General features: G+C 32.4%; 1 protein-coding gene across 1 annotated transcript in view; it reads right to left on the bottom strand.

Annotated features, from left to right (window-relative positions):
- Ctnna3 (catenin alpha 3) overlaps positions 1–27,700 on the bottom strand; it is a 1,643,966-nt gene that overhangs the window by 620,881 nt on the left and 995,385 nt on the right. The window contains exon 10 of the mRNA XM_076834267.1: positions 17,547–17,639. Coding sequence (XP_076690382.1) covers positions 17,547–17,639 — 93 coding nt within the window. The remainder of the gene's footprint in view (positions 1–17,546; positions 17,640–27,700) is intronic.

The raw sequence follows: 27,700 nt of genomic DNA on the forward strand, positions 1-27,700 counted from the left end.
TGCAAAGGAATTATCAAGATTATGCAATTAAAAAATGTATAATGGGAAAGGGAAGAACTCTTGTGAAGTATGACAGAATAAAACAAAGTTCAGATGATTTTCAATTTGTGTAATCTTGGCCAACCACATCAATATCACATAAGAACTTTACCTGATTTTTCTCAGAGTGTTGCATGCAGCATGCTGGGTATTTGTGTTGATTAGAAGACCAGATTACCCAGCTTTGAATTTATCTCCCCAATATTATCTCTCTTTAATTTAGGAAAGTTACATGAAATCTTTAAACATATCTTTAAACATGTATGAGTATGAATATGTTCCATATAAATTTATTATTTATCAATCACCAATTAATGTATAAAATTATTTATACTTGTGTCTGGTACATTTAAGAGCCATGTAAATGTTATCTATTATTAGCCAAACTTATTCTCTTTTAGTGACATCATTAGATAGTGAAAGAGGAGGTCTTTGCAGCCCAAAACCTACAGAAACACTAATTTTAGCAACTACACGTGTTCAAGAATACTTTTTTTGGAGCCCATACAACTAGATGAGAGATTCCAGCATCACAATTAAGAACAAATTATTCCTAAATTAGATGCATTAAAGAGTTTAAGAAGAAGAGTTTTAGCAATTCTGGCATGGAAGAATAGAATGAACAACAACAAAAACAAAACAAACAAACAACAAGAACAACAACAACAAAAAACAAAACAGAAAACTTCAACAGCATACTTAATCAAGCAGAAGAAAATAAGTGAACTTAAAGACAGAAGATTTGGAATTATCCAGTCAGAAAAATAATCAAAAAACCTCTACAGGACATAGGGACATCATTAAGCAAATTGACAGTTGCATTACAAACATTAGAGAAGGAGCAAGAAAGATAAAGGGTAATAAATCTTAGTTAAAGGAAAGTTACAGAAAAGTTCCCAGTGCAATGAGAGAAATGAATATATAGATCATTTAAGCTCAAGGAACCTCAAATAGAATTAATGTAAAAGTCTTTAACAAGACACATTATAACCACATTGTTGAAAATAAATGACAAAGAGGATTTTGAATTAAGTAAGAGAAAAGCAACTTGTCACACACAAGGAAATCCTAATAAGGCATCTGTCAGTTTAACAGCAGAAACACTGCAGGCCAGGAAAGGGTAAGATAATATATTCAAAGTACTGAAAGAAAAAAAAAACCTGCCAATCAAACATACTATATCTGCCCAAGGTATTCTTCAGAAATGTACAGATAAAGACTTCCCTTTGGATAAATGAAAGCTGAAGAGTTCACCACTAGACTTGTCTTTTAAGAAATATTATGGGAATCCTATAAGTTGAAATGAAGTGTAATTAATTGGCAACATGGAAACATGAAGTTATGAAACTCATTGGTAAAGGTAGTTATATATAATCAAATTCTAAATTCTTCAACATGGTAATGGTGGTGCATAAATCAATTTTAACAGGAATATAAAAATTGCAAGACAAAAGTATTAAATGTAACTATGGCTAAAATAATTTGTTAATGCAAACATGATGTATAAAATATATAAACTGTGACATCAATAACATCCTGTGTAGGGATAGAGAAGTTAAAAGTGTAGTTTTGCATGCAATAAGAATCAAAGTGTTCTCTGCTTAAAATACAATGTTATGACAAATGATATTTTGTGTAACCTGATGGCAAATGAAAGAAAAAAAAAACTGTGGCAGATATACAAACAGAAAGGAATTAAACATAAAACAACAGGAAATCATCTAACAACAAAGGAAGATAGCTGAAGAGGAAGAAAAACAAAGGAACTGCAAGACAGTCTGAAAACAATTAACAGAATGGCAATAGCTAAGTCCTTACTTATCAATAATTATTTTTAATGTAAATGGGTTAAATTCTCCCAATCAAAAGACAGAATGGTTTTTAAAAAAATCCAACTATACGTTGCCACAAGACACTAACTGGAGCTTTAAGAAGATACATGGGCCAGGTGCAATGCTATATGTATGTAATCCCAGGGACCTGGGAGGCTGAGGCAAGAGGATCACAAGTTCAAGGCCAGACTCAGCAACTTGTCAAGGCCCTAAGCAACTTATTGAAACCCTGTCTTAAAAAGGGCTGCAGATATAGCTCAGTGGTTAACTGTACCTGGTTCAATCACCAACCCCCAACTCCCACCAAAAAATAAAGAAGACATATGGGCTGAAATAAAGAGATAGAAAAAAATATTGCAAGTAAGAGAGTGCACAAGGGGTAAATATAGAGGGATGATTTAATTTTATTCAAAAAAGAGTCTTTAAGCCAAAAATGTTCACAAGAGATAAAATAGCCACTAATTGATAAAGGTACCAATTTATCAATGATATAAGGATTTTAAATATATATTCATCCAACACTGAAGCAACTAAATGTAAAGAATATTTGACAGATCTTAAAAAAGAATAAAATACTTAGGAATAGATTCAGCCAAAGAGGTGACAAATCTGAACACTAAAATAAATGACACTGATGAAGGAAACTGAGGAACACACATCTTGATCCAAACACTGATTTTTATGGTTTAAAAGAAATATTGTTATTAAAAGGGTCGTTCTATCCAGAGTAATCTATGTAACCAATGCAATCCCTACCAATATCTCAATGGCATTTTGTACATAATTAGGAAAAAATATAAAAAATTCATATGGAACTATAAAATGCCCCAAATAGTTTAAAGGAAGTTTGAGCAAGAAGAACAAAACTAGGGATGTCACACTTCCTGATTTCATGCTAGGTTACAAAGCAAGAATAATCACAGCAGTAAGGTCAGGCATAAAAACAGACACATAGATGGATGAAATAACACTAGAGAGCTCAGAAATAAACCCATGCATATATTATTAATTTGTGTTGGACAAGAGTGCTAAAAATACAAAATTCAAAAAGGATAGTTTCTTCATTTTGGTATCAAGAAAACTGGATATACACAGGCAAAGGAATGAAATTGAACTCATATCTTACACCATACACAAAAATCATCTTAAAATGGAATAAACACTTAAACATAAGAACTGAGAAATGTTACACTTATAGAAATAAAGAAGTAAAAGCTCCTTAACATTGGCCTTTGCCCTGATTTTGAATACAACCTATAGAATGAGAAAAAGTATTTGCAAACCATATCTCTGATAAGGGGTTAATACTCAATGGAATTTATATAACTCAATGGCAAGCAAATAAATAACACTATTTATAAGTGAACTAAGTACCTACAAAGACATTTTCCCAAATAAGATGTACAAATAGCCAGTAGGTACACGAAAAAGTGCTAGACACAACTAATCACCAGAGGAATGCAAATTGAAACAAAGTATCACCTCATACTTCTTAGAGGTTATCTAAAAAATCAGCAAGAAGTGAAGGAAAAGGAGTCCAGTTGCACTTATGATTTGAGGGCATATTAATAGCACAACTATTAGGGAAAACAGTATGGCAATGACTCCAAAATATAAAATAGAACAAGTATGTAGTTTGGTTCTCTCTCTTCAGGATATTTATCCAAAGGAATTGAAAACAGGATTTCTAAAAAGATACCTGACTTTCTATGTTCATCACTTAATTCACAATAGCCATGATGTAGAAATAAACTAGTATCCATCAACAGACAAATGGATAAAGAAAATTGGGTTTATTTGTTCAGTTGAATATCATTTCACCTTAAAAAGAAGGAAAGCCTGTCATTTGAAACCATGTAAACAGACCTGGAGGATAGGCTAAGTGAAATAAACCAGGCACAATGAGACAAATTCTGTAAGATTTCATGTGTTCTGACATGAGAAGAACAAAGTGGTTATTGTAAGGAGTTGGAAGGAGGTTGAGATGGGAAGATGATAGTCAAAGGATACAATGTTGCAGTTATGCAATCTTCCACAGAACATAGTGGGAATAGCTAAAAATACTGTATTGTATACTTCTAATTGGTAGAGATTAGATATTGCATTATGGGCTCTTATGGTATACACATAATGTATATCATACATATAAGGTTGCAATTGAAGTAAGAGGAAACTTTGGGAAATAATGAATGTGTCTATGGCCTTGGTGGAAGTGATGGCTTCACAGATGTATACTTAACCCAAACTCATGGAGTTGTGTAAGTTAAACATATGCAGCTTTTCACATGTAAATAATAACCTTGATATAGTTGTTTTTAAAGAACCAAAATTATCTTGTTTCTTTATTGTTTACTGCTCTCAGAACTCAAGCTTCATACCTACAGTACTCTGGCTGTTGTATGTAGTATAGTGTCTTCAATGCCTAGAAAAGTTCCTGGTATATAGAGGGTGTTCAAGAAACATTTTGGAATGAATGTGTACCTAGTGGTTAACATATAATGTAAGTTAAAAACCTCATGCCTCCAAATAAAATCTTTCTAGTAAATATTTGTTATGAAATTATTTTCTTAAAATAGACTACAAACAACTGCAACAATTGATTTTAATCATCTTGTGTTGAGAATGGCTTTCAAGTATTTGCCTTTGAATTTCATGATTTATAGGGAACATCTGGCATAAACTCAAATCATGATTACCATTTATTGGCACTTGACTGTGTATTTAACACTGAGAAGCAGAGATTCAAACAGGAAGATGCTGTTATGTCTTGATTAACTTACCAACAAAGCCTTGGTAATAGGCACTTACCTCCCAGGCCATGGACATACATAAGTATTTGCTTAAGATTACAATCATGAACTCTTCCTGGAATATTGACAGGCAGTCTTGTACTCATAAGCTCTGATATTCCCTTTTTATTCTAGACTACTGTAAACCACAGTCTGTTTTCCTAGCCCAAGTCTCCTACTCTCAGGTTGGTACTGGCAGCATCTGCAGGACAATGACTCTTCCCTTGTAATGGTTTACCTCATTGTTTATATGTAAAATATCTATTTCTACATAATACCTTTTGGGAAATGCAGTAATATCTAAATATGATTATTTTGTTCTTGAGCGGGGAAGAAAACAAAAGCAATCTAAATAGCAATCAAGTTCTCTCCTACAAAAAGGTGCTAAAAACTACAGATGTTTTTGTTGTTATTGTTGTTGTTGTTGTTTTGCTTGTTTGTTTCTGTTTTTGTTTTGCTGGAAGGAGTGATCTCAACTTGTTTTAGAAAATGTATTTGAAGACCTTAGTGCGAACATTTTCCAATTTATCATGTCTCCTCCAGATTTACACTGTCAGTTCACTTATTAAAGGGAAGTTCATTTGATTAGACAAAAGGGAATGGAGGGAAGGAGGAAAGCAGGGGAACAGGAAAGACAGTAGATTGAACAGGATGTAACTTTTCCTATATTCATATATGAACACGCAACCAGTGAAACTTTACATCACGAACAATCACAAGAATGAGATCCTAATTATAATGTTATACTCCATGTATGTATAATATGTCAAAATGTACTATACTGTCATACATATCTAAAAAAGAACAAATAAAATAATTACAAAAAAATTAAAAAATAAAGTAACTTTTCTGGCCTTCATCTTCCACCAACATCACTTGAATATCTTCAGCTTTACCACCAAAAATATTCATTAGCACTCATGTAAGAGGGAAAATAGATTATTTTGGGTCCCTCTGTTACTAGGAATGGAACAGAAGTTTTTGGAAAATATTCCTCATTCAATCATTAACTCATAATTAATAACTTGCCAGATCAAAAATATGACTGAAATAGCACAAGGTCCTTGTTGATGCAGAATAAATATTAAAAATTAGAAAGATGATATAAATTTTAAAATCCTAGGTTAATACACTTATTGAGATATGAACATGTCTATAATAAAATAATAATATTGATTTCTTTTTATTTTTTTTTCTTTCTTTCTTTTGGTCATACTGGGTATTGAAGCCAAGGCCTCATTCATGATAGGCAAGCACACTATCACTGAGCTATAATCTCAGTCCTAAACATATTAATTTAAATAATTTATTTAACTGTTAAAAGATCCAATGTACAGAAGACTAAGGTTTTTTTCATGACAGTAAATTCTTTGCAAGTTAAGTACATTTCCATGTATCCTAAATCGGGTAACTTGATATAAAAATTATTTTTTAAGTAAATAATAACATAAAAGTTGAAACAATCTAATATTTTATTCTGTTTTGCCCTTTTTAATATTATCTATATCTGTGTTTAAAGAGATCAAACATTGCTATTATCTCAAATATATACTGTTATAGAAAGCTACTGCCTATATATATACTTTTAGTGTTTAACCAAAAATCATTGACTATTAAATCTTTGAAAACATTACACCAAAATAACATATGTCTTACCTTTTCCCCAGTTTGAATGTGACACCTTAAATAAATTGCAAAATCTGTTTTAATAATGATACATAAATGTCTAATAATATTGTCATCCTTTGTTTTAGGATCGAAGGCCTGAAATTCTGAAATAGCAAATCTTAAATACATGAGAGTCAAAAAATATTACAGACCCAACATGAGTTTCTTAGGAGATTTTCTTTATACATTTTTTTCCAATAAAGATAAATAGAAAAAAAGTCTATTTATTGAGAATTATAAACATATGAATAGATAAAACTGATTAAATAATTCTAAAACCAAGAAAAATGTCAGTACTCAAATCTTAAAGCATTTATTTTTTGGTTCCTTAACCTTGGTCAACCTGTTTAATGATTCTGAATTTCTTCTTATACAAAAATGAGTCCATTAATTCATATGTAAAAAGATTGTTGCAAAAATGAATATTATAATCCTAATAAAGTTCTTGTTCCATCTCAGATGCAGGATGACATCTATCTCTTTATGGCTTTATTTCCAAGTACATACATGTATTCTGTGTGTATTTAGAAGGTGTGTTCAAAAACATAGTTTTCAAAGAGCAAGAATTGAAGGCAAAGTGAGTCAAATTTTTCCTCCATTGAGCAAAATGTGCGACTTTGTTATTGAGATTTTATTTCTAACTGATTTTATTTCTAAAAGAATAGGTCAAAATAGAGATAAAATTTATTTTTAAAAATAATGGATACCAACTGGCTACCTTTTTCATACGAAGAACATTTGGACCCTCACAAGTTACCCAGAACAAGACACTTTGTCCATAGAGCAATGATATAATTTTTGCATCTCAATGCAATTGTTTCACTCCCTCAATCTGGTTTTTGCACACTGCCTTTGATACTGAGCACATGTGATAATGGTATGTCTGCTGGAGTTGTCTCTAGTATTCTTTGTCCCATTCTATGTGATCCCAAATGACATTTTATTTAATAAATACTTTCTACAAAGGCTTCCTTGAAACAAAAATAATAGAAATTAAAAAATTAAATATCAATATTTATGGATTTACATATTGCAGATTTCTCCACATTTATTATTAAATCTATTTCATCATTCTTTTAACACTGACATATCCCAGGTCATTGACCTAACCAGGTTACATTCCAAGAACTCAGAGGTCATCTACCAGCCCTGAGCTTTTGATCCAGAGTGTTAAGGATTTTGAACACTATCCTCTCAAAATGAATATAGAAATCCCTCTGAACTTAAATTGGGATGTAGGTATTCCAGCATTGCCAGTTACGACATATAAAATGAGAGCCCAGAGTGTTTCAGCTACAAACAGTAATTTGCAATCTTTGTTGTAACACAAGGAAAAAGATGAATGGTTCCTAGGATTTGTATAAGGTTCTCTGGTCAGAGACGTCATCATGATAAAATATAAAATTTTTTGGACATATGGTCACACATTAGTATTCTTATAAATACACAAGGCAAAAGTCTTAGGAGAAGTGGTTACAAACATTCTCCATTTGGTTAAATATACTAGGTCTAACAGATATTTCCCTCAGCATCACATTTAAAATGACTTTCAAATATAGTTTTACCAACCAAATATTTTTCAGTGCTAACATTGACTTCTGAATTTTATGGAAGTATCTTAATTACTAATGATGTTTCTTAGTCTGTTTGCATCACTTAAGATCACTTAAGGGTTAATCACTTATAAGTCAAATATATCTTATTTACTTACTTAATAATAAGAGCATATGTGATAGTGCATATTAATTTTTAGCCCTTTAAGTTTGAGCTCACTGAATAAAAATTATAATTTACAAAATAACTAGACTTACTTAAAAATCTAAAGCACTACATAGATTCTGGAGATAAAAAAAAATCAATATTGAAAAATAACTGGGAGTGAAAGGTATATTGTACTCCATGGCAAAAGTCTAAGAGGTGGAATGTCTCTGTGCTTTTCCAAAATTAGTTTTGCTTTTGAATCCTTCAGAAAAAAAATCTAGGAATATAACTCGGGTCCAACTCTTTCCTTTTTTTCCACAATGTCACTGGTATTTCTCTTGTTGCTATTTCTCTTGTTGGCTTCCTATCTTCTAACTCCATGAAATTATTTTTAGTACTTATTTCACTGAACTTCTCTGTAGCATATGCCATTGCTGACCATGGTATTGAAGTGTTGTTCCATTTTCTAGGCTTCCAGCAAGACACATGGTCCTGACACTACTTTTCTTATTGCTCTATCCTACATTCCTGCTTTTCTTCTTTTCTATATGTTTACTCAAGATTATATCTGGGATCCTTTCATTTTATCATCTGATGTATACCAATTTCTAGGTCAAGTTATATAGTCTAATTTCTATTTTTCTCCTTTGGACTATTATTCCTATTATCCCTATTCACCTCCTGATTTCTGCATATAATGTTCAATAATTTTTCAATTGTCCCTGCTTCTTTTTTTCAGTTGACACAGTATCCAAACTTATTCAGAAAACACAGGGCTGATGATGCCATTCACTACTCTAAGGCTACAACAACAAAATTAAATCTACTAAAACAAATCTAAATTGTTTCACTTGGCCATAAGGACTACGACCTACATTTTTCAGAGTCTTTGCCCTCCCATGGATTCTCACACTGGACAGAATATCCATCCTAGGAGGTACTTGGATGTGTGTAGGCAAGTTTGGTTATTAGAAAGACTGAGATAGGGGAAGTGGCAATTATGTATTTAATTCCAGTTCTGAGTTTTCTGGCATGTCAACCCCCCAGTGCAGAGGTTGTCCCTGGGGGTTGTATCAAAGAATTATTACACCAAAAAAGTCAAAAGTTGCCCTGTTAAGAACCAATGTGCATTAGAGAGACCCAATAACTCACATTTTCCTAATTGTTATAAATTTTTCATCTTGTCTGACTAAAATGTCCTTTTTATATTTTACCACATGTCCAAATATTACTTTTACTTTAAGATATATAAAATTTCATTGTTCTATGAGCTCCTTCTTAATCCTCTGACTTGAAACTGTCTCTAATGCCATTTCCTTCTAATTCTTTACTAATACCACTTTATTTCCAATGCACTTCTCCTTCTTATATTATGGAAACATAATGTAAGCAAAGCTCCATCTTTATTTTCCTTCTTGACTATAACATCATCTAAGCTAGAACAGATTCTTTATATTGTCATGCTTATAACTACAATACACAATATTAATTTAAATCCTAAACCTACATTTAATATTATGGCATAAACAATGTTTTCTACTAATTTGTAGATAATTCTGAAATTCTTGACTGGTCAAAATGTTAAATCATACATAGTTCTATCTACCTATTTTCAAACATTATCCAGTTTTTTCTCCATTTTCCCACTTGAATTTTATGACTAAAGCTTCTGTTTTTTCTTCCAAGACATACTTCCTCAGATTTTCCTTCTAGTTGAGTCCAGACAATAGGAATTATTCCTCAGAGCTGTTCCAGTGCATACTTCCTGAACCCTTACTCTCTGTCCTTGGCTAGCCCTAGTTTCATGGGTAATATTTGCTGAATCAAGAAATCCATAGAGTTCATGGAAAGGAATGGATGAATATAATTGGGACAGGATACAGTCTGAGGTTAGTCAAGAGACATCAATTTATAGAGTAATTAAACAGAAGAAAGATATATTGAAGAGATACAGATAGGAAAACAAGAACTCAAAATATCACTATTTGCTAATGACATGATTGTATATTTAGAAGAACCAAAAATTTCACCAGAAAACTTCTAGAACTAATAAAATTCATCCAAGTATCAGGATATAAAATGAACACTCATAAATCAAATACATTTCTATACATCAGTAATGAACCCACTGAAAGAGAAATTAGGAAAATTAACACTTTCACAATAGCCTCAAAGAAAAAATAAAATTCTTGGGAATCAATCTAACAAAAAAAAAAAAATTGAAAGACCTACACAATTTAAACTACAGAACACTAAAAAAGAAATTGAAGAGGACCTTAGAAGATGGAAAGAGCTCCCATGCTCTTGAAAAGGCAGAATTAACATTGTCAAAATAGCCATACTACCAAAACTTATATAGATTTAATGCAATTTCTATTAAAATCCCCATTGCATTCTTCATATAAATAAAAAAAAGCAATCATGAAATTTATTTGGAAAGATAAGAGACCCAGAATAGCTAAAGCAATCCTCAGCAAGAAGAGTGAAGTAGGAGGCATCACAATACCAAAACTTAAACTGCACTACAGAGCAATAGTAACAAAAATAGCATGGTATTGGCACCAAAACAGACATGTAGACCAATGGTATAGAAGAGAAGACACAGAGAGAAACCCACATATATACAGTTATCTCACATTAGACAAAGGCACCAAAAACATTATTTTGGGGAAAGATAGCCTCTTCAACAAATGGTGCTGGAAAAACTGGAAATCCATATGCATGAAAATGAAATTAAACCCCTCTCACCCTGCACAAAACTCAACGCAAGGACTTAGGCACTAGAACAGAGACACTGTGCCAAACCGAAGAAAAAGTAGGCCCAAATCTCTACCAGATTGGCCTAAGAAATGACTTCCTTAACAAGACCCCTAAAGCACAAGAAGCAAAGTGAACTATCAATAAATAATATGGAAGCAAACCACAAAGCTCCATCACAGGAAAAGAAACAATTAATAACATGAAGTGGGAGCCTACAGAATAGGAGAAAATCTTTACCACATGCACCTCAAATAGAGCATTAATCTCTAGGATATATAAAGAACTCAAAAAATTCAACACCAGAAATATAAATAACACAATCTCTAAATGGGCTAAGGATCTGAACAGACACTTTACAGACGATATACAATTGATCAACAAGTATATAAAAAAAGTTCAATATCAAATACCAATTAGAGAAATACAAAGTAATTCCATCTCACTATAGTTAGAATTGAAATTATTAAGAATACAAGCAACAATAATTGTTGGCAAGGATGTAGGGTAATAGGTACACTCATACATTGCTGGTAGGGCTGCATATTGGTACTACCACTCTGCAAAGCAGCATGGAGATTCCTCAGAAAACTTGGAATGAAATTACTATTTGTCCCAGTTATCCCACTCCTTAGTGTATACCCAAAGGACTTAAAAGCAACATACTACAGTGATGCAGCCACACCAATGTTTATAGCAGCTCAATTCACAATAACTAAATTATGAGACCAATGTAGGTACCCTTCAACAGATAAATGGATAAAGAAAATGTGATATATATACACAATGAAATATTGCTCAGCCTTAAAGAAAAATGGAATTATGGAATTTGCCAGTAAATTAATGGAGCAGGAGAATATTATACTAAGTGAAATAGGCCAATCTCAAAGAACCAAAAACTGAATGTTTTCTCAGATATATGAATATTAATTCACAATTAAGATGGGAGGGCTAGGGAGGAGTAGATGTACTTTGGATTAGACAGAGTGGAGTGAAAGGAGGGGAGTGGATATGGGGGTGTGAAGGACAGTGAAATGAATTGGACATCATTACCCTATGTGCATACACGATTACATGAACAGTGTAGTTCTATGTCATGTACACCAGAAGAATGAGAAGTTATACTTCTATTTATGTATGATAATTCAAAATCCAGTCAACTGTCATATATAACTAATTAGAACAAACAAATACAGTTCATTTTCAAATAGATAAAGTACATAAATTCAGAATTTAAAAGCTGAATAAATTTTACATTATGAAAAAGTAACTACACCAACCTAATTTTACAATAGACCAAGAAAACGCTTCCAAGAATGTATGTATATTGAGAATTCATTGAAATAGATAACAAATGTTCCTTTTAACTTTGAAGCCTTAGGTGTTTCTGATAAGCAGTGTTTTTCCAATCTATTAAAGCAATAGATTTTAAGACCCTGCCTTTATAATTATCCTCATTCAATTTCAATTTATGAGCTTTCAAACATTAGTTCAAATGACCAACATGTTTTAGAACTTTGACTTCTATTTTTCTTAGCTTTGCATCATATGCAAATATAAAATATTTATTTTCTACAGTCAAATGTTAAAATGGAAGAAAGCTCTTTAGAAAACTTATCCTTCACCAGGTCAAGTATAACTGTTTAATTAGCTGTAATATAACAACTGTACTATCACCAAGATCAAACATCTCTCTTTTATATAAAAGGCAGCTCCATTAGAGTATATCAGGACCAGGTATTAAAAACTTCTAAGTCAACATGGCTTATACTCTCTGTATAGTAGCTTTGTCAAGCAGTCACCCTTTTTATGTAAAATGTGCATGATGTTGAGAAACTCTAAATCCCCCCTTCTTAATAAAATCCCATTTTTTTCAGTTAAGTTCTATACAAAACTTGGCTCTGTATTTTAATAAAATTTTTAACCTTAGATTTGACTCATAGGTGGTAGTTTTGCCCCTCAGGGCCCTTTAGAATAAGTCTTTCATATATCACAGTCCTTTAAGGATTGGATAACAGTATAACCATGGTTTTCTAAGTATTATCTTTTCCTGGCTAAAAATTCTCAGTTGTTTTTACGAGATCTTCATATGACATTGTTTCAAGTTGTGTCACTATTTCAGACATGCTCTAAGTGACAATTATTTTTCAAAATACACCACCTGTAACTGGGCAAATCATAGAAGCTGGTCTTCTAGATACACGCACACACAAAGAACCAGGATGATTCAATTCATTGAAACCTAGGTGAATTTAATCATACTTAACAAATAGAAATTAAATGCCACCCTAACAGCTCCTGCTAACCCAGGGTTTACCTAATTTTTTTCAGAATCAATCTAGGAATTTTTTAATTGGTTGTACTTTTTTTTAAAATATACATTTCTGATTAAAGTAAGAGGTCTAAAAGAAATAAAACGAAATGTAAAAGTGCTTTTTGTTTTTTGTCTCCCAGTCAATTCTTAGAAGTAACCACAATTAAAATTTTCATGAGAAACTTTTGAAAATTTTCTACAAATACATAAATATCATTTGATATATTTTATTTTCACATAAATTGGATCTATTCTGAAATTTTTTGTTCACTTATCTCGAAAAGATACCCAAGATAAGTGGAAAATGCAAATGAGTAGACTTAACTACTTTAAGCAGATGTTAACATTCTCTAGTGTGACAGACATTTAGGTTGGTTATAGCTCATAGACTTTTGTGCACCTTCAGACATTTATCTATAGCATCAATCATTGGAACTTGAACTAGTGGAACTGAATGTATGTAGGTTGTCAATAGATATTGTCCAAGTAGAACTTAGAAACATACACACATGAAAATACACACTTGGACTGCACTCCAGACATACTAACTCCAAATTTCAGGGTGCATAGCCTGTAATAGAGCATAGCATGCAATATACAATTTTAAAAATAAAGTTGAAGTACAGAGAAGATTGAAAAATATTTTTAGAATTTATTTTGAAAATATTTTAAGTCACATAAGCTTTTCTGACAGCTATAACAGTTGATTCAGATTAAGACAACTATCAACTAGCACTTTTAAGCCTTTTGGAGAGTAAATTTTTACTAAGCCAAATGTCTTACATTTTCTATCTTTGCAATCAGTTTTACAGTGCCCTGTAAATATGATTTAAAATTTTTATCTATTATACTTTGAGTCCATGTTTAAGAATATCTAGATTTTTTGCAAGTATATTCTATTGGCTAATATATTTGCTTATTCTATTTTTATTTAAAAATTATAATAGGAAATTCATACTTTTATTCAAATCATCAGTAAACCAGTGAAATGAACAAGAGCAGATCACTGCAGTCCATCATTTAAGGTATCCTTATTGGTTGGCATGCATGTACTAATCAGCCATTTTAAGCTTTTTTTAATCAATTAAAATTCAAATGAATTATACTGTTTTAAATTTTCATCTTGTCAATAAGAAGACATGATAAGGAAAGTAGGATAAAAATTGTTGCCAAAGGCCTCCTTCCCTCTAGGAATACAGAATCATTTATCTTTCCAGAAATCTCATCATTAATTTGTATACTGTATAAATATTTATTAAACATCCAATATATGCTGTACTTCTTCTAGGTACAGGGGACATAAGTAGAAGATGTTTTCTCTCCAGATGCACAAACTGTGCTTACCACAATGTGGATGTTCTGTAAATACTTACTGGAAACCCCCACTCTAGGATTTTCACTTGAGCAAACAAATAAATTGCTATGACACCAACAAAAAACTGGGAAAGTTGAAGTAGAGTGAGGGGGGAATCTAAGAATTAGTTACCCTTTGGCAATTTGACAATATAAGATGTCTTCTAGATACCAGAGGGGATATTCCAAAAACAAAACTAGATATTTGAGTCTGGTCTTTAAAGTTTGGATCAATTGAGAAAATTTTGAAAATTATTAGTAAGTAGATTTTTAAAACTATGAAATTTAAAAAATATTTATTTATTTATTTATGTACCAGGGATTGAACTCAAGGGCATTCAACCACTGAGCCACATCCCCAGCCCTATTTTGTACTTTATTTAGAGACAGGGTCTCACTGATTTGCTTAGTGCTTTGCTATTTCTGAGGCTGGCTTTGAACTTGTGATCCTCCTGCCTCAGCCTCCAGAGCTGTTGGGATTATAGATGTGTGCTACCATGGCTGGAATTTTTGAAATAATAAACTGAAGGCTCCTAAGGGACATAAATAGTATAATTATGGAGGTATATATAGCCTATTTATTGATGGGGAGATTCAACATCTTAGTCATGATTCTCTAAAATACATTTAACATTTTAATTCAAAATGATAATGCTTTTCCTGACAATAAGTTGACTCTGAAAATTATATGAAAAAATAAAAAGTAGAGAATAACACTTAGAAGAAATCAAAATTTAATATAAAATCATACTTAGGATATTTTGATACTATTGCAATGATAAGTTAATAGACCAAGGGAGCATGAAGGAAAGTCTAGTATACATTGAAACAGGGTGTTTGATTTATCAATATTGTGTCTTAATTTGCTAGTCAACTTATATTTACATGTGGAACAATAGTATAAAATATACACATGGCAATCATATAAGTGTGCATGTGTGTGTGTGTGTGTGTGTGTGTGTGTGTGTATTTCACATTTCCCAGAAAAGCTCAGCTATTTAATACATAAAAGTGGCTCACTTAATAGCACTTTAAAAAAATATAATCCATATCATGTTGCACACAAAAATAAATTTGTGTGCCCTGTGTGGTGGTGAACAACTGTAATCTCATCTACTGGGGCTGGATGAGGCAAGATGATTGCCAAGTTTGAGGCCAGCCTCAGAAACTTAGTGAGACCCTGTCTTAAAAAAAATAAATAAAAAAGGTTGGGTATATAGCTTAGTGGTAGGTTATCCTGGGTTCCATCTCCAGTACCACACAAAATAATAACAATATTAATTATAATAATGATATTGACAAAGAAAAAGTAACTATTAAACTGTAGCCTGTTATGTCAGGTTGCTCCTAGCTGTAAACTCAGAGCAGGGCCCTTTCAGGATCCTTCAGCTGCCCTGCAAAGTGGGGCTGATATAGTCCATCAGCCTTGGGTAGTTTTCCTGACCCTCAGGGGACCAGCTCACCATGAATTCTATGACATTTATTGTTCCTGGTTGCCTATCTGTGAGCAATAAATTTGCTTTGCTTTAAAAAGAAAATTAAAAAGTAACTGTTAAATAACAGTACTTCTATCTTGTAAAAAGATATGGCATTTTTATTGGCAAATTATCTTAACATGCAAACCACAAACTGTAGAACAGAGTGGGTGCTTAATATTTATTAAAGGACTTAAAGATGGTCATATATTGTATTAAAGTTCTTAAAATTCTACTTAAATTATTATTATGAAACTTAAAAGAAAGTCATATGTAACAGAATTTTTAAACAAATTTAAATATATTAGTCATAAATAAACAGTAGCCCACCTAAAAATTGGTAAAAGATAGGTGCAACCACAGTTATAGCCAGATAGTCAATATGCATTTGAAAAGAAAGTGCTGGATAATTATCAGAAAATTACAAATTAAAACTAATGAGATATAATCATAATCTTCCAATTGAAAAGACATTTTAAAAAGCATCAAGCATTAGCCATGATATGGAGAGATGAGAATACTTATAGACTGTTGATGGGAGCATAGTTGATTTTACTACTTTAGGGACCCTGTTGCAGTAGTCTGTTCCCTATGAAGTCTCATAGAAAACTCATGTTAGTTGGGAAATCTCAGTTGCAGACCAGTTCTTGCTTTTTAATCAACATTAAGTCCAAAGAAGCAGTTTCTCTCACTGTTAACCTCAATACTCCTTAGAAATGAAATTGTCAGAAAGACAAATCAATAATTTAATACATGCTCTACTTTTATTAGAATGAGAATCTCAGTATATGTCTGGAGATTTGACATCCCTAATCACTGTTATATTTCACATTCTTACAACATTTGTGATCTCTATTAAGAATTAAGTATCCATATTATTTTATGCCTCTTTTAAGACAAATGTGTTTACGATTGCCCTTTTTGCATTCTGATTCATGGCATCAAGGCTAGTGGAAATAATTCCCTAAAAATATTTTTTTCTTCAGATTTTAAGAAACTCCTTAATTACTGACAAGAAAACATTTCTTACTAGCTAGAAAATAATATAAAGTACTCTAAAAAAAACAACTTATCTGAAGAAGTAGATTACATAATTTCAAATAGTAAAAATCTTGGGTAGAGGTTTTCTATACCTTTATTGAAGTTTTGTCAGTATCCTCTTTTGTCCCCTAAAACAACTACTGGTTTATAATAAATGCTTGCATAATATTTAGTCTCCAATTGTTCATCTATAAGAGGTTTTAACTAGATAACATCCTTTGGTTTTAGAATGTTATAAGATTTGTAATATATGCTGTTGCCTTTCCCTAGAGATAAAAGGAATTTAGCAAGATAGGCCAATTCATAGAACTGTTCAATTATCAGGATTTAATATGTCTATTTTCAATGGTTCCCAACACATTTTCAGACTACTGGAAGATGTTTAACAGACTAACAGCAAATGTCTCAGAATAATCTAAAAGAGCTGTAAGAAGTAATTCCTTAGTAAAAAATAAACTATGATGTTAGGACAATTCTGTCTTCCATGTTTAAAATAAGTATTTAATGTAGTTTAATATGTCTAAAAATATGAAAAGTTATATCTAATTTTTATAGGAAAGAGACTTAGTAATCATACCTGCGGGCACAAAGTTTCTAGGTGATTGGCTGCAATTCTGACAATTTTAATTCCATCTTCATTTGTCGACATGGAACAAGCAAGATTTGCAACCTGGAACATAATTCAAAAGAATGGAAATTATTTTAGATCATCAAGGAAATGCAGAAACACTTGTTATCCTGGACAAGTAAGAGTATGCAGGTATTCACTGAAAATATACTGACAAACAGCCCTATCATAAATGTCACTGTTATCTGTTTTATGAAAAAAAAATCAGAGAAACTAATAAAACAAATAACAACAAAGGGTCCTAGACAATTATGTAAAACAAAAATGAAATGCTGATGAATAAATCAGTAAACTCTACATGGTTCTTGACATTAACATCTAACCCATAATAAGAAGCTCTGATGGAACTGAAAAAAAAAGAGAGTTTACGGATTGAATGCTAATAGGTTCTTGGAATCTCATATGATTGTGGTTTATTTTAAGTTTGTAATTGGTTTATTATTTCCCAGAGGTCTATTATGCATACTTAAGTTGCATTAAGCATGACTGTATTTTATTCATGTTTTATTCAGCATAAAATATACTCCCAAGCTGGACAAATACAAGACAATTAAATACTTTTTTCTGTTCTTTATTTTCTACTATAATGTAATGGGCACTGTTTAACATTACAGCAGTCAATTTGATTCAAGCATTAGCAACACCCAAGTTTATTTTATTTTATTGCTTCTGAAATTTACACACTCTTCCAGTGAAATGGTTGTTCTTTTAAATAGTCGCCATTATGTCCATCACCTAAATGCAATATTTACAAATACTTCCATTAGGCCATAGAAGAGCCATGGAGAGAGTGTGGGATCCTTTCCCCTTCGATTGAACACCACTCTTGTCCTACACTCCTCCTGCTACCACACTGAGGATTATAGAGGCAATGTTTTCTCTGATGTATAAAATATGCCATTATCTTCATCACTGCAGGGGGATAGTTTTCCAAAGAATAATTTTTCTACCTTTCCATTGAGTCCATTTATTATTATATACTTTAATACATTACAGTTTTTACTGTTCAAATTTCAAAATACATTCAGTTGTAAAGAAACCTTCATATCAGTTCACACAATGCAAATGAACAACACACATAAATTGAGATCACTATTTTAAGAGTACCACAATATTATCATTTAAATGGATTTACAGTCTTTGCTTTTTTTATACCATTGCTTTTAATATGTCAGTAGTGAAATAACCCCTTGGTTTGAATTTACATATAATAAAATAACAAGCATACATTATTTAACTGTGGAAGGGCATTGTTCACTTTACTAAAGTACAAGGAAATGGATAACTTGAAAAGGTCTTTTGTTGGCTTGAAGGTCATAATGACTCAACTTTCATATCTGACACATAATTAGCACATTTGTGAATTATCTGAAAAGGGCAACAGTTCCTGTGCCTCTCTACCCTACCCCCCAACCTCGTTCAGTGATATGAAACTTAGCACTCTAATTGCTTCAGTATGTATTACATTAGTTTGCACCTCACTTGCAGAAAATACCTATCTGTAAATAGAGCACTGTTTGTTTAAAGCATATGTGCATATTATATATATGCACGCGTATGTTTATGTACTTATATATGCATATATATGCTTGTCTGTGCATATGTGTGCATGTGTCATGTGTGTTTATACATACATACACTTATTTATAATCATTCAATTCAATTTAACTGAGTACCTCTTAATCCAGAGCTTAAAATTATAGATAACTATCCCCATGTTGACATTCTTTTACTTTTTAAAAATGTATTATCTTCCTCTTCTTTTCCTTTCTTAAAGTAGGCTTTCTTGTTCCAGATATTTGATGGCCATAATGTTTATTGCAAGACAATTAAGTGACTAATATAACATAGAAATTATTCTAAATTCAGTTTTCATTTATATAAGAAGAATTATTTATTTTTATAATATTTTCAAATGAAAATACAATTACAATTTTGTTTTCTACCCAAAATTTACTATTCAATTAATTATCATATTATTATTATTTCTGTCTTCATTTATACAGTGCCTGTGTGTATCTGAACTTCTCCCTTACCAGAACTATCCAATGTCAGCTCATTTAGGTAATCAAGTACTATTTCAAGGCATGTGCAATTTTAGTGCAATTTTGCACAACAAGGTTTCATTTAAAATATACTGCGCATGACAATGCAAAAAAGTTAAATGTCAGAAAAAAATTATAATTCCAATGTGACTGATTTGCAACATTTTTCAAAGTCAGATCAGTGTAAGAATGAAAGCCAAATTTCTTCTATAATAACTTTTCCTAAATTTTGTGTGAGTTTTCAGACAACCAAGTATATTTCCAAGCACATTATGAAGGTAACTCCCTACTTGTCAAAGAAAATAGCATGCAAATAAAATATTTAATAAATTATTTGTAATATTTTGACATATGACGCCCTTTATTTATCTACCTATGACTATGTTTCAGAAATCTGGATAAAACTTCATTATATAAACAGAATCTCATATTAATCTTCTGCCTACTAAGGAAAACTAGGAGGTAGGGAAGTTTTGGAGACTAACAGATATGGGTTTGAATCTGATTCCCCCAATCAATAAGCTCCTGTTGGTGAGAAGGATGCTAACTTCTCTTATGCTGCTTTGTTATCTATAAATTATATGTGGTACTATCTACCCCACTGGGACATTTTGAGAGTTAAATAAAACTGTGTGAAGAAGGTCTGATACCTGGCAGCCCTGACCATACAATGAACTTCTGTTCATCCCATTTACTTCTCAACTAATAGCGGGAAAAGAATCTTCACACTCTCAAAGGTTTCGAATAATTAAAGCCTTAGGAACCTAAAGAAATTTAACAAAAAATCTAATTCAAGAGCCACAAATTCAAATCCTTTTAAAACCCATACAGGGAGGAGGAGATGACAGATTAAAGAAAAGAAGCATGTACCAGCAGTAACTCGGCACCAGGCTTATAATGCAGGAAGACTGCTCCTCAGTGAGGTAAGTAACTAAGGAAACTCCCTGAAACTTAATACTGAATGGCAAAAAAATAAAAAAATAAAAAAATACAGCTACAGAAGGTTGGTAACTTGGACATAAGATATCATATCTTAGAGATGCCAGCTCTGGCCACCAGCAGCAGCAGCAGCAGAGCAGAGCAGAGCAGGGAGTGCAGACAACAGAGACAGGTGCCCAGAAGATTAAAAAAAATAAAATAAATAAAAATTGATTTGGGGAAGTCTGTAACTTACAGAGGAGGGCTGTTTTACAGACAAGGAGCTGGCAGAGAAAGCATCTCAGTGAAAAACAAATCTAAAGTAGTCCCCAGGGGCAAAAGCATTCTCTGGTGGCAACCCGGAATGCCCTTTGGTGGTGTGGCATGGAAAGCACTTTGAGGGTAGTCCTCTTAGAAAGTTCTCCATGGGGATAGTGTAGAAAGCCCTCGGGACAGGCATGAAACAGATTGGCAGGTGAGGAAAATGTTCCCAGGCACTAAAAGCTGTGTCCAGTTTGGGTAGCTGTGAACAGAGACGGGGTTTGGGAACTCATAAAGGAAGTTCTTAACAGCCAATGAAAAGCTTCCCAGAGAGTACCTGAACCAGAGAGACTGAAACAGCCACAAGGAAAATTATCTTACTTATTCTGGGACTTCTGCTTTTAATATATAAATACATTTCAAGGCATGGGAGCTGAGGTTTCTTTTTGGGTCCTGGTTGCTTTTTTTTTTTTTTTTTGGTCTCCTCATAACTTTGTGTTGGAATAATGTTAAGGCTCAGGTGGGACTAGATGATGTATGGGGTAAAATTTGACTATTGCTTGTTTGAGATATGAGTATATCATGGCAGCAGAATTTCTATTCTATGATCTTAAAGTTTTCTAATCTCTTTTTAGCTCATCTTTAGAGAGGGTGACTAGGAATAGCACTAATTTCAGTGACTTATGTACAGCCTTAAATGTTTGATATCTCCTTCGACATCTATAATACTGATTGCCACCTACATAGGAATGGCAGGGTCAGCATTTAACATTAGTACCAACAATAAAAAGATATGAACTATATCTTACATGATATGAAAACTATCTATGTCAGATATAGTTCATATCTTTTTATTGTGTCTACTATGTTGGCCACTGTACTAATAATCACAATAACATGAATGGGGTAGAAATTACATTAACTATATAATTTCTATTATTTAGTGAAATTACAGTTTCTTAAAAATAGGATGGGAAAAAAGAAAAAGTTTGAACTGTTTGAAAAAGTGATTATAGAAGAGGCAGGAGATAGGTAATAGATATTAGTTTTAAAGAAATAGGAATAAAAAAATTAACAGAAAGTAATAAAAAAAAAGATAATAGGAGGGAACAGGATATTTTGGCTCTTATTGGGGAAGAGAGTAAGGAAGGGGAGATAGGAGGGCCCAGAACCTAGGTATGCATGAACCAGCAAATGTAAGATCAAAACAACTTGAATCCTCATATAATTATGTCCCACTGGATTCTTATTTAGCCAAAATAATAAACATGTGGAAAGAGCTATTAATGTGTAAATAAAGTTACATGCATATAGCAAATCTATACAAATCTATCAAAAAATATCCACACAGTGAAAGCATGTACAATCACACATACACACTAGGTCATGCATAATGAAAAAAAATGAAGAATAATAAAATAATATTATTTTAATATATTGAATAAAAATTTTAAAATTTAATCAGAGAAAAAAATGGGAATTTGGAGAAAAAAGAATTTAAAGAAGAAAGGAAAAGAAGAAAAAATGAATCTTAATGAGAGATACAGGACTTGTTCAACTGCTGTGGTCAAATCTGTTGTCAGAGATAGAATTTCATACTTTATTTTTGACTCTGTATTTTTTGACAATTATTGTTGTGTTTTTCACCTAACTACCAGCCAGGTGTAGTAGCTCTTAGCTTCCAGTCTTCCAGTATTCGATGGAGTCAGGGAGTGCTGACAAATTATGTAATCGTATAGTCAGGGTAATGCAGAGTTCTAGATTGGAGTTTCCAGTTATGGGGATTTGGGTTTTGGTGAATGTTGGAACTCTGTTGATGGGATTTTGAAATTTTTACTACATCCCCTATTGGCATGGAGTTGCAATCTCTTCTGGACTTAAAATCCAATTTTAGGACATAGAGACGAATCCTGCACCAGTTTCACCTTCAGTACTATGGACATAAATTACTGGTATCCACCTGTTGTGCCAATGCATTTGTGTGGTCACAGTGAGCATCCTGCAATAATTCTTATGGGCTGCTGACAATTATGTGAGATTTTTCCCTTGGGGTACAGGGAAACAAATCTCTCTCCAAGATTAAAAATCCTTGAGTAAAGGATCTACTGATACTGAAGAGGTTGAACTCCCAGAGAAAGATTATTAAAAAAAATAATTACTAAAATGTTCAATAGACTAAAAGAAGATCTAAGGAATGAATTAAGGAGCAAATACAGGAGATGAAAGAACACTTCCATAAAGAAATGGAAATATGGAAAAAAATAATCAAATGTAAAATTCACTTAAAAGTATCATTAACAGTTTAGATAGCATAGAAATTAGAAATTCAGACCTTGAAGGAAGAACTTCAGGCCATGAAGACAGAGCATACGAACTTGAGTACACAGAATGCAATAAGAGGTAAAAAAGTGACAGCACATGATCAGAATCCACAAGAACTCTGGGACAACAATAAGAGACCAAACCTGAGAATTGCTGGGACAATATAAGATGGAGATACAAGCCAACAGTGTTAAGAACATTTCAATGAGATCATTAGAGAAAACTTTTTCCATATCAGAAATGAAATAGATATCCACATAGAGAAGACAGGCAGGACCCCAAATAGACCTGGTCAAATGAAAAGTTCCAAAAGACACATCATAATTATAAGGATGACCTTAGGCCTCAATCTAAGCAACTCCTTTTTAAAACTTCATTTTGAAACCTGCAGTCTCACCAGGCATGCCTAATGAAGCCCTCCAGTATGGCCCTCAAGCATAAACAAGTCACTTATTCCCACCCTGACAAACTCAGAGTGAAGTCTCTGGCATGTTGTCCTTGCCCCATAAGGGGGAAAGGCAAGAAAATCAGGATGGGGACCACCAGACCAGATGCTTTAGCCCCAGGGCAAATGACATTACAGAGAAACCTAGTGGCAGCTGATAGGGAGTGAAAGGGTAGTCAGAAGTCCCAAAATTTAGTATAAATGATGGAGCAAATGAAAAGACATTCAGCCAGCTGACACTGATGCCCTCATGCTGGAGAGCCTGATGAGGGTCTGGACTGACATTCCAACTCTTCTCATCCTTTGCCTGATCCTCTGCATCTTCCTCACTGCTCTCAAACTCTACAGCCACATCTTGACCCTGGTGAGAGCCCCAACTTCTTCCTATGACCCTCTCCTTAACTGGTTCCTGATCTGATCATGACAGTCTGAGTGAGTGTGCATCCGCTGGACTTAAAGATTAAGGCTTGAGACTTTTGATCTGACCCTTGAGTTAAGTATGCAGAGGGAATGTCTGTCATGAACCTGTCATGATTAATTGTGTTTGCAGTGCTTAGAATTAATCTAGAATTGTTTGCTGTGAATTATTATGTCTATTGCAGTACCTAGCATTAAGGATTATCTTTTTCTTGATTAAGAACCTATAGAGTGAAATTGTATTCAGTAATTTGAGTGAATAAAGCACTGACAAAGGCAGAAGCACATGGACAGTGTATTTCTCCCCTTCAACTGCATAGGTTGCATCTTTTGCTCATTATGACAATAATGAAAATGTCTAAAATATGAAATAAGAAAAAATATTAAAAGTTGCAAGAGAGAAACACCAGGTCACATTTAGAGGCAAACCAATAGGGGTCATGTCTGATTTCTCAGTTCAGACCCTAAAATCAAGGGGAGCTTGGAATGAGATATTATAAACACTAAACGAAAACAACTGCCAGTCAAGTCTGCTATACCCAGCAAAGCTCAGTTTCAAATTTGAGGGGGAAATAAAAAATGTTCCATAACAATAATAAACTAAAATGATTCTTGACTACCAAGCCAGCACCACAAAGTATATTCAAAGATAAACTGTACACAGAGAAACCCAAAACAAATCCTAAAACTCCAAAATAGAGAAGACAAATAGGGAGGTAATTTACTAAACAAGAATCAAGACAGTATTAAATATAGCAAAAAAAAATCAAAATGACAGGAAACCACAAACATATATTCATATGAACATGAATGTTAATGATCTCAACTTCCCAAATAAAATATATATATTAATAGAATGAAAAAAAAGCAAGATTCAACTATATGCTGTTTACAACAGACTCATCTCTTAGAAAAAGACATTCACAGGCTAAATATAAAAGGATGGAAAAAATATTGAACCCAAATGGAGTTTGAAAACAAGAAGAAGTAGCTGTTCTCACATAGTATAACGTAGATATCGAGCAAAAATTAATCAGAAGAGATAGCCTGATAAAGGGAATAATCTAAGAAGAAGACATAACAGTAGTAAACATTTATACCCCAAATGTCAGCACACCCAATTACATAATATTTGAAAAAATATGTCTTGATATTAAATCTCAGATCCCAATATGATAACATTGGGTGATTTCAACACATGCTTACCATTAATAGACAGGTCATCAAAACATAAAATCAATAAAGATATTTCCAAATGAAATAAAACAATAAATCAAAATTATATAACAGATATCTACAGAATATTTTATCCCCAAATAGCTGAATTTATCTTCTTCTCAGCAGCTCAATGAACTGTTTATAAAGTAGACCATACCCTAGATCACAAAGTCAAAGTGTGTGTGTGTGTGTGTGTGTATATATATTTATATATATATATATATATATAAATATATATATATATATAATCCCATGCATCCTATTGGATAATAATGGAATAAAACTAAAGATGAACAGCAAAGACAATAATAGAAACTACATAAACACATAAGATTGAATGTGTTTCATTCTTTTAAATGTGTTATTTAGAATGTGTTATTCAGGATGTGTTATTCTTTAAATGAATAATGGATCAAAGAATAATTAAAAGAAGAAATTCTTAGAAACAAACAATAACAGAGATACAACATATCAATATCTTTGGGATGGTATAAAAATAGTTCTTAGATACATTAAAAAATTAGATCCCATATAAATAAGCTTATACTCCACTTTAAGGCCTTAGATAAAAGTACAAACTAATTCCAAAGGCAGCAGAAGACAGGAAACAATATCAGAAAAAAAGTTAATAAAATTGAAAATGAGGAATAATACATAGGATCAATGCAGTGAAGTGCTGATTTTTCAAAAAGACAAATAAGATTGATAAACCCTTACCGAAACTAAACAAGAGAGAGAAGACCCAATTAGTCAATAGCGATGAAAAAGGAAATATCACCACAGATCCTTCTGAAATCCAAAGGATCATCAGAAACTATTTTGAAAATTTATACTTCAATAAACTTGAAAATCTAGAAGACATTGACAAATTTCTGGACACAGCAAATATGCCAAAATTAAATCAGGAAGATAGAAAACCTAAACAAACCAATATCAAGTAATGAAATTGAAACAGCAATTAAAAGCCTTCCAGCAAAGAAATGTCCAGATCTAGATGAATTCTCAACAGAGTTCTACTAGATCTATAAAGAAGAAAGATTAGTCTTTTTCAAATTATTCTATGAAATTAAAAAAGGAAATAACACTCCCAAATACATTCTATGAAGACAATATAACCCTAGTACCAAAACCCAACAAAGATACATCAAGGAAAGAAACCTACAGAACAATATCAGTGATGAACATAGATGCAAAAATTCTTAACAAAATATTAGCACATTTAAAAACATATCAAGAAAATAAGGCATCATGATCAAATGGTTTTCACTTCAGGGATGCAAGGTTGTTTCAACATGCAAATCAATAAGTGCAATTGACCACTTAAACATAATTAAAGTCAAGAATCACATAATAATCTCAATAGATGCAGAGAAATTCTTTAATAAAATTCAACATCTATTCATATTAAATATTCTGGAGAATCTAGGAATTTAAGAAATTACCTCAATATCATAAAGGCTATTTATGACAAACCCAATGTCACTATCATACTGAAAGTAGAAAAATGAAAAACATTGCTTCTAAAATCAGAAATAAGACAAGAATGTCCATTTTCACCACTGCTATTCAGTATAGTCCCCAAAACATTAGTAAAAGCAATCAGTCAAGAGTAGGAAATTAAAGGGATACAAAAGGAAAAGAAGAAGTCAAACTATCTCTGTTTGTTGATGACATGATCCTATGTCTAGAAGACTCCTACTGTAACACCCCCTCCCCCCCAAAAAAAGAACTACACCAGAAGACTTCTAGCAATTTTAAATGGTGTTGGCTATGTAGCAGGATACAAGATCTACACCCATAAATCAATAGGATTCTTATATTACAATAGGGATTCAGCCAAGGAAGAAGTCAGGAAAACCATCCTATTCATAATAACTTCAAAAAAATTACTTGAAATTAATCTAACCAAGGAGATAAAAGAACTCTACAATGAAAAATTATAGAATACTGTAGAAAGAAATTGCAGAAGACCTTCGATAATGGAAAGACCTTCCATGTTTTTGGATAGGCAGAATTAAGATCGTCAAGATGTCCATAGTAACAAAAGCAATATATAGATTCCATACAATCCCCATCAAAATTCCTATGATATTATTTCACAGAATTAGGGGGCAAATCCTTAAATTTATTTGGAAGAATAACAGATCCAGAATAGACAAAACTATGAACAAGACTTATTTAGGAGGAAGCACAATACTAAATCTCAAATTATACTACAGAGCTGTAGTAACAAAAACAGCAGGGCATTGGCATCAGAGTAGACATGAAGATTAAAGGGACAGAAGATACAGAGATTAAACCCACATATTTACAGCCATACTTAACAAAGGTGCCAAAAACATAGTTTGGAGAAAAGACAGCCTTTAAAATAGATGGTGCTAGGAAAACTGGAAAACTGTACGTAGAAGAATGGAATTATATCTCTATTTTTCATCCTGCACAAAATTCAAAATCAAAGTGGTTCAAAGATTTAGGAA

The sequence above is a fragment of the Callospermophilus lateralis genome, chromosome 15 (genome assembly GCF_048772815.1).
Source record: "Callospermophilus lateralis isolate mCalLat2 chromosome 15, mCalLat2.hap1, whole genome shotgun sequence".
In the NCBI taxonomy this organism is placed as follows: Eukaryota; Metazoa; Chordata; class Mammalia; order Rodentia; family Sciuridae; genus Callospermophilus; species Callospermophilus lateralis.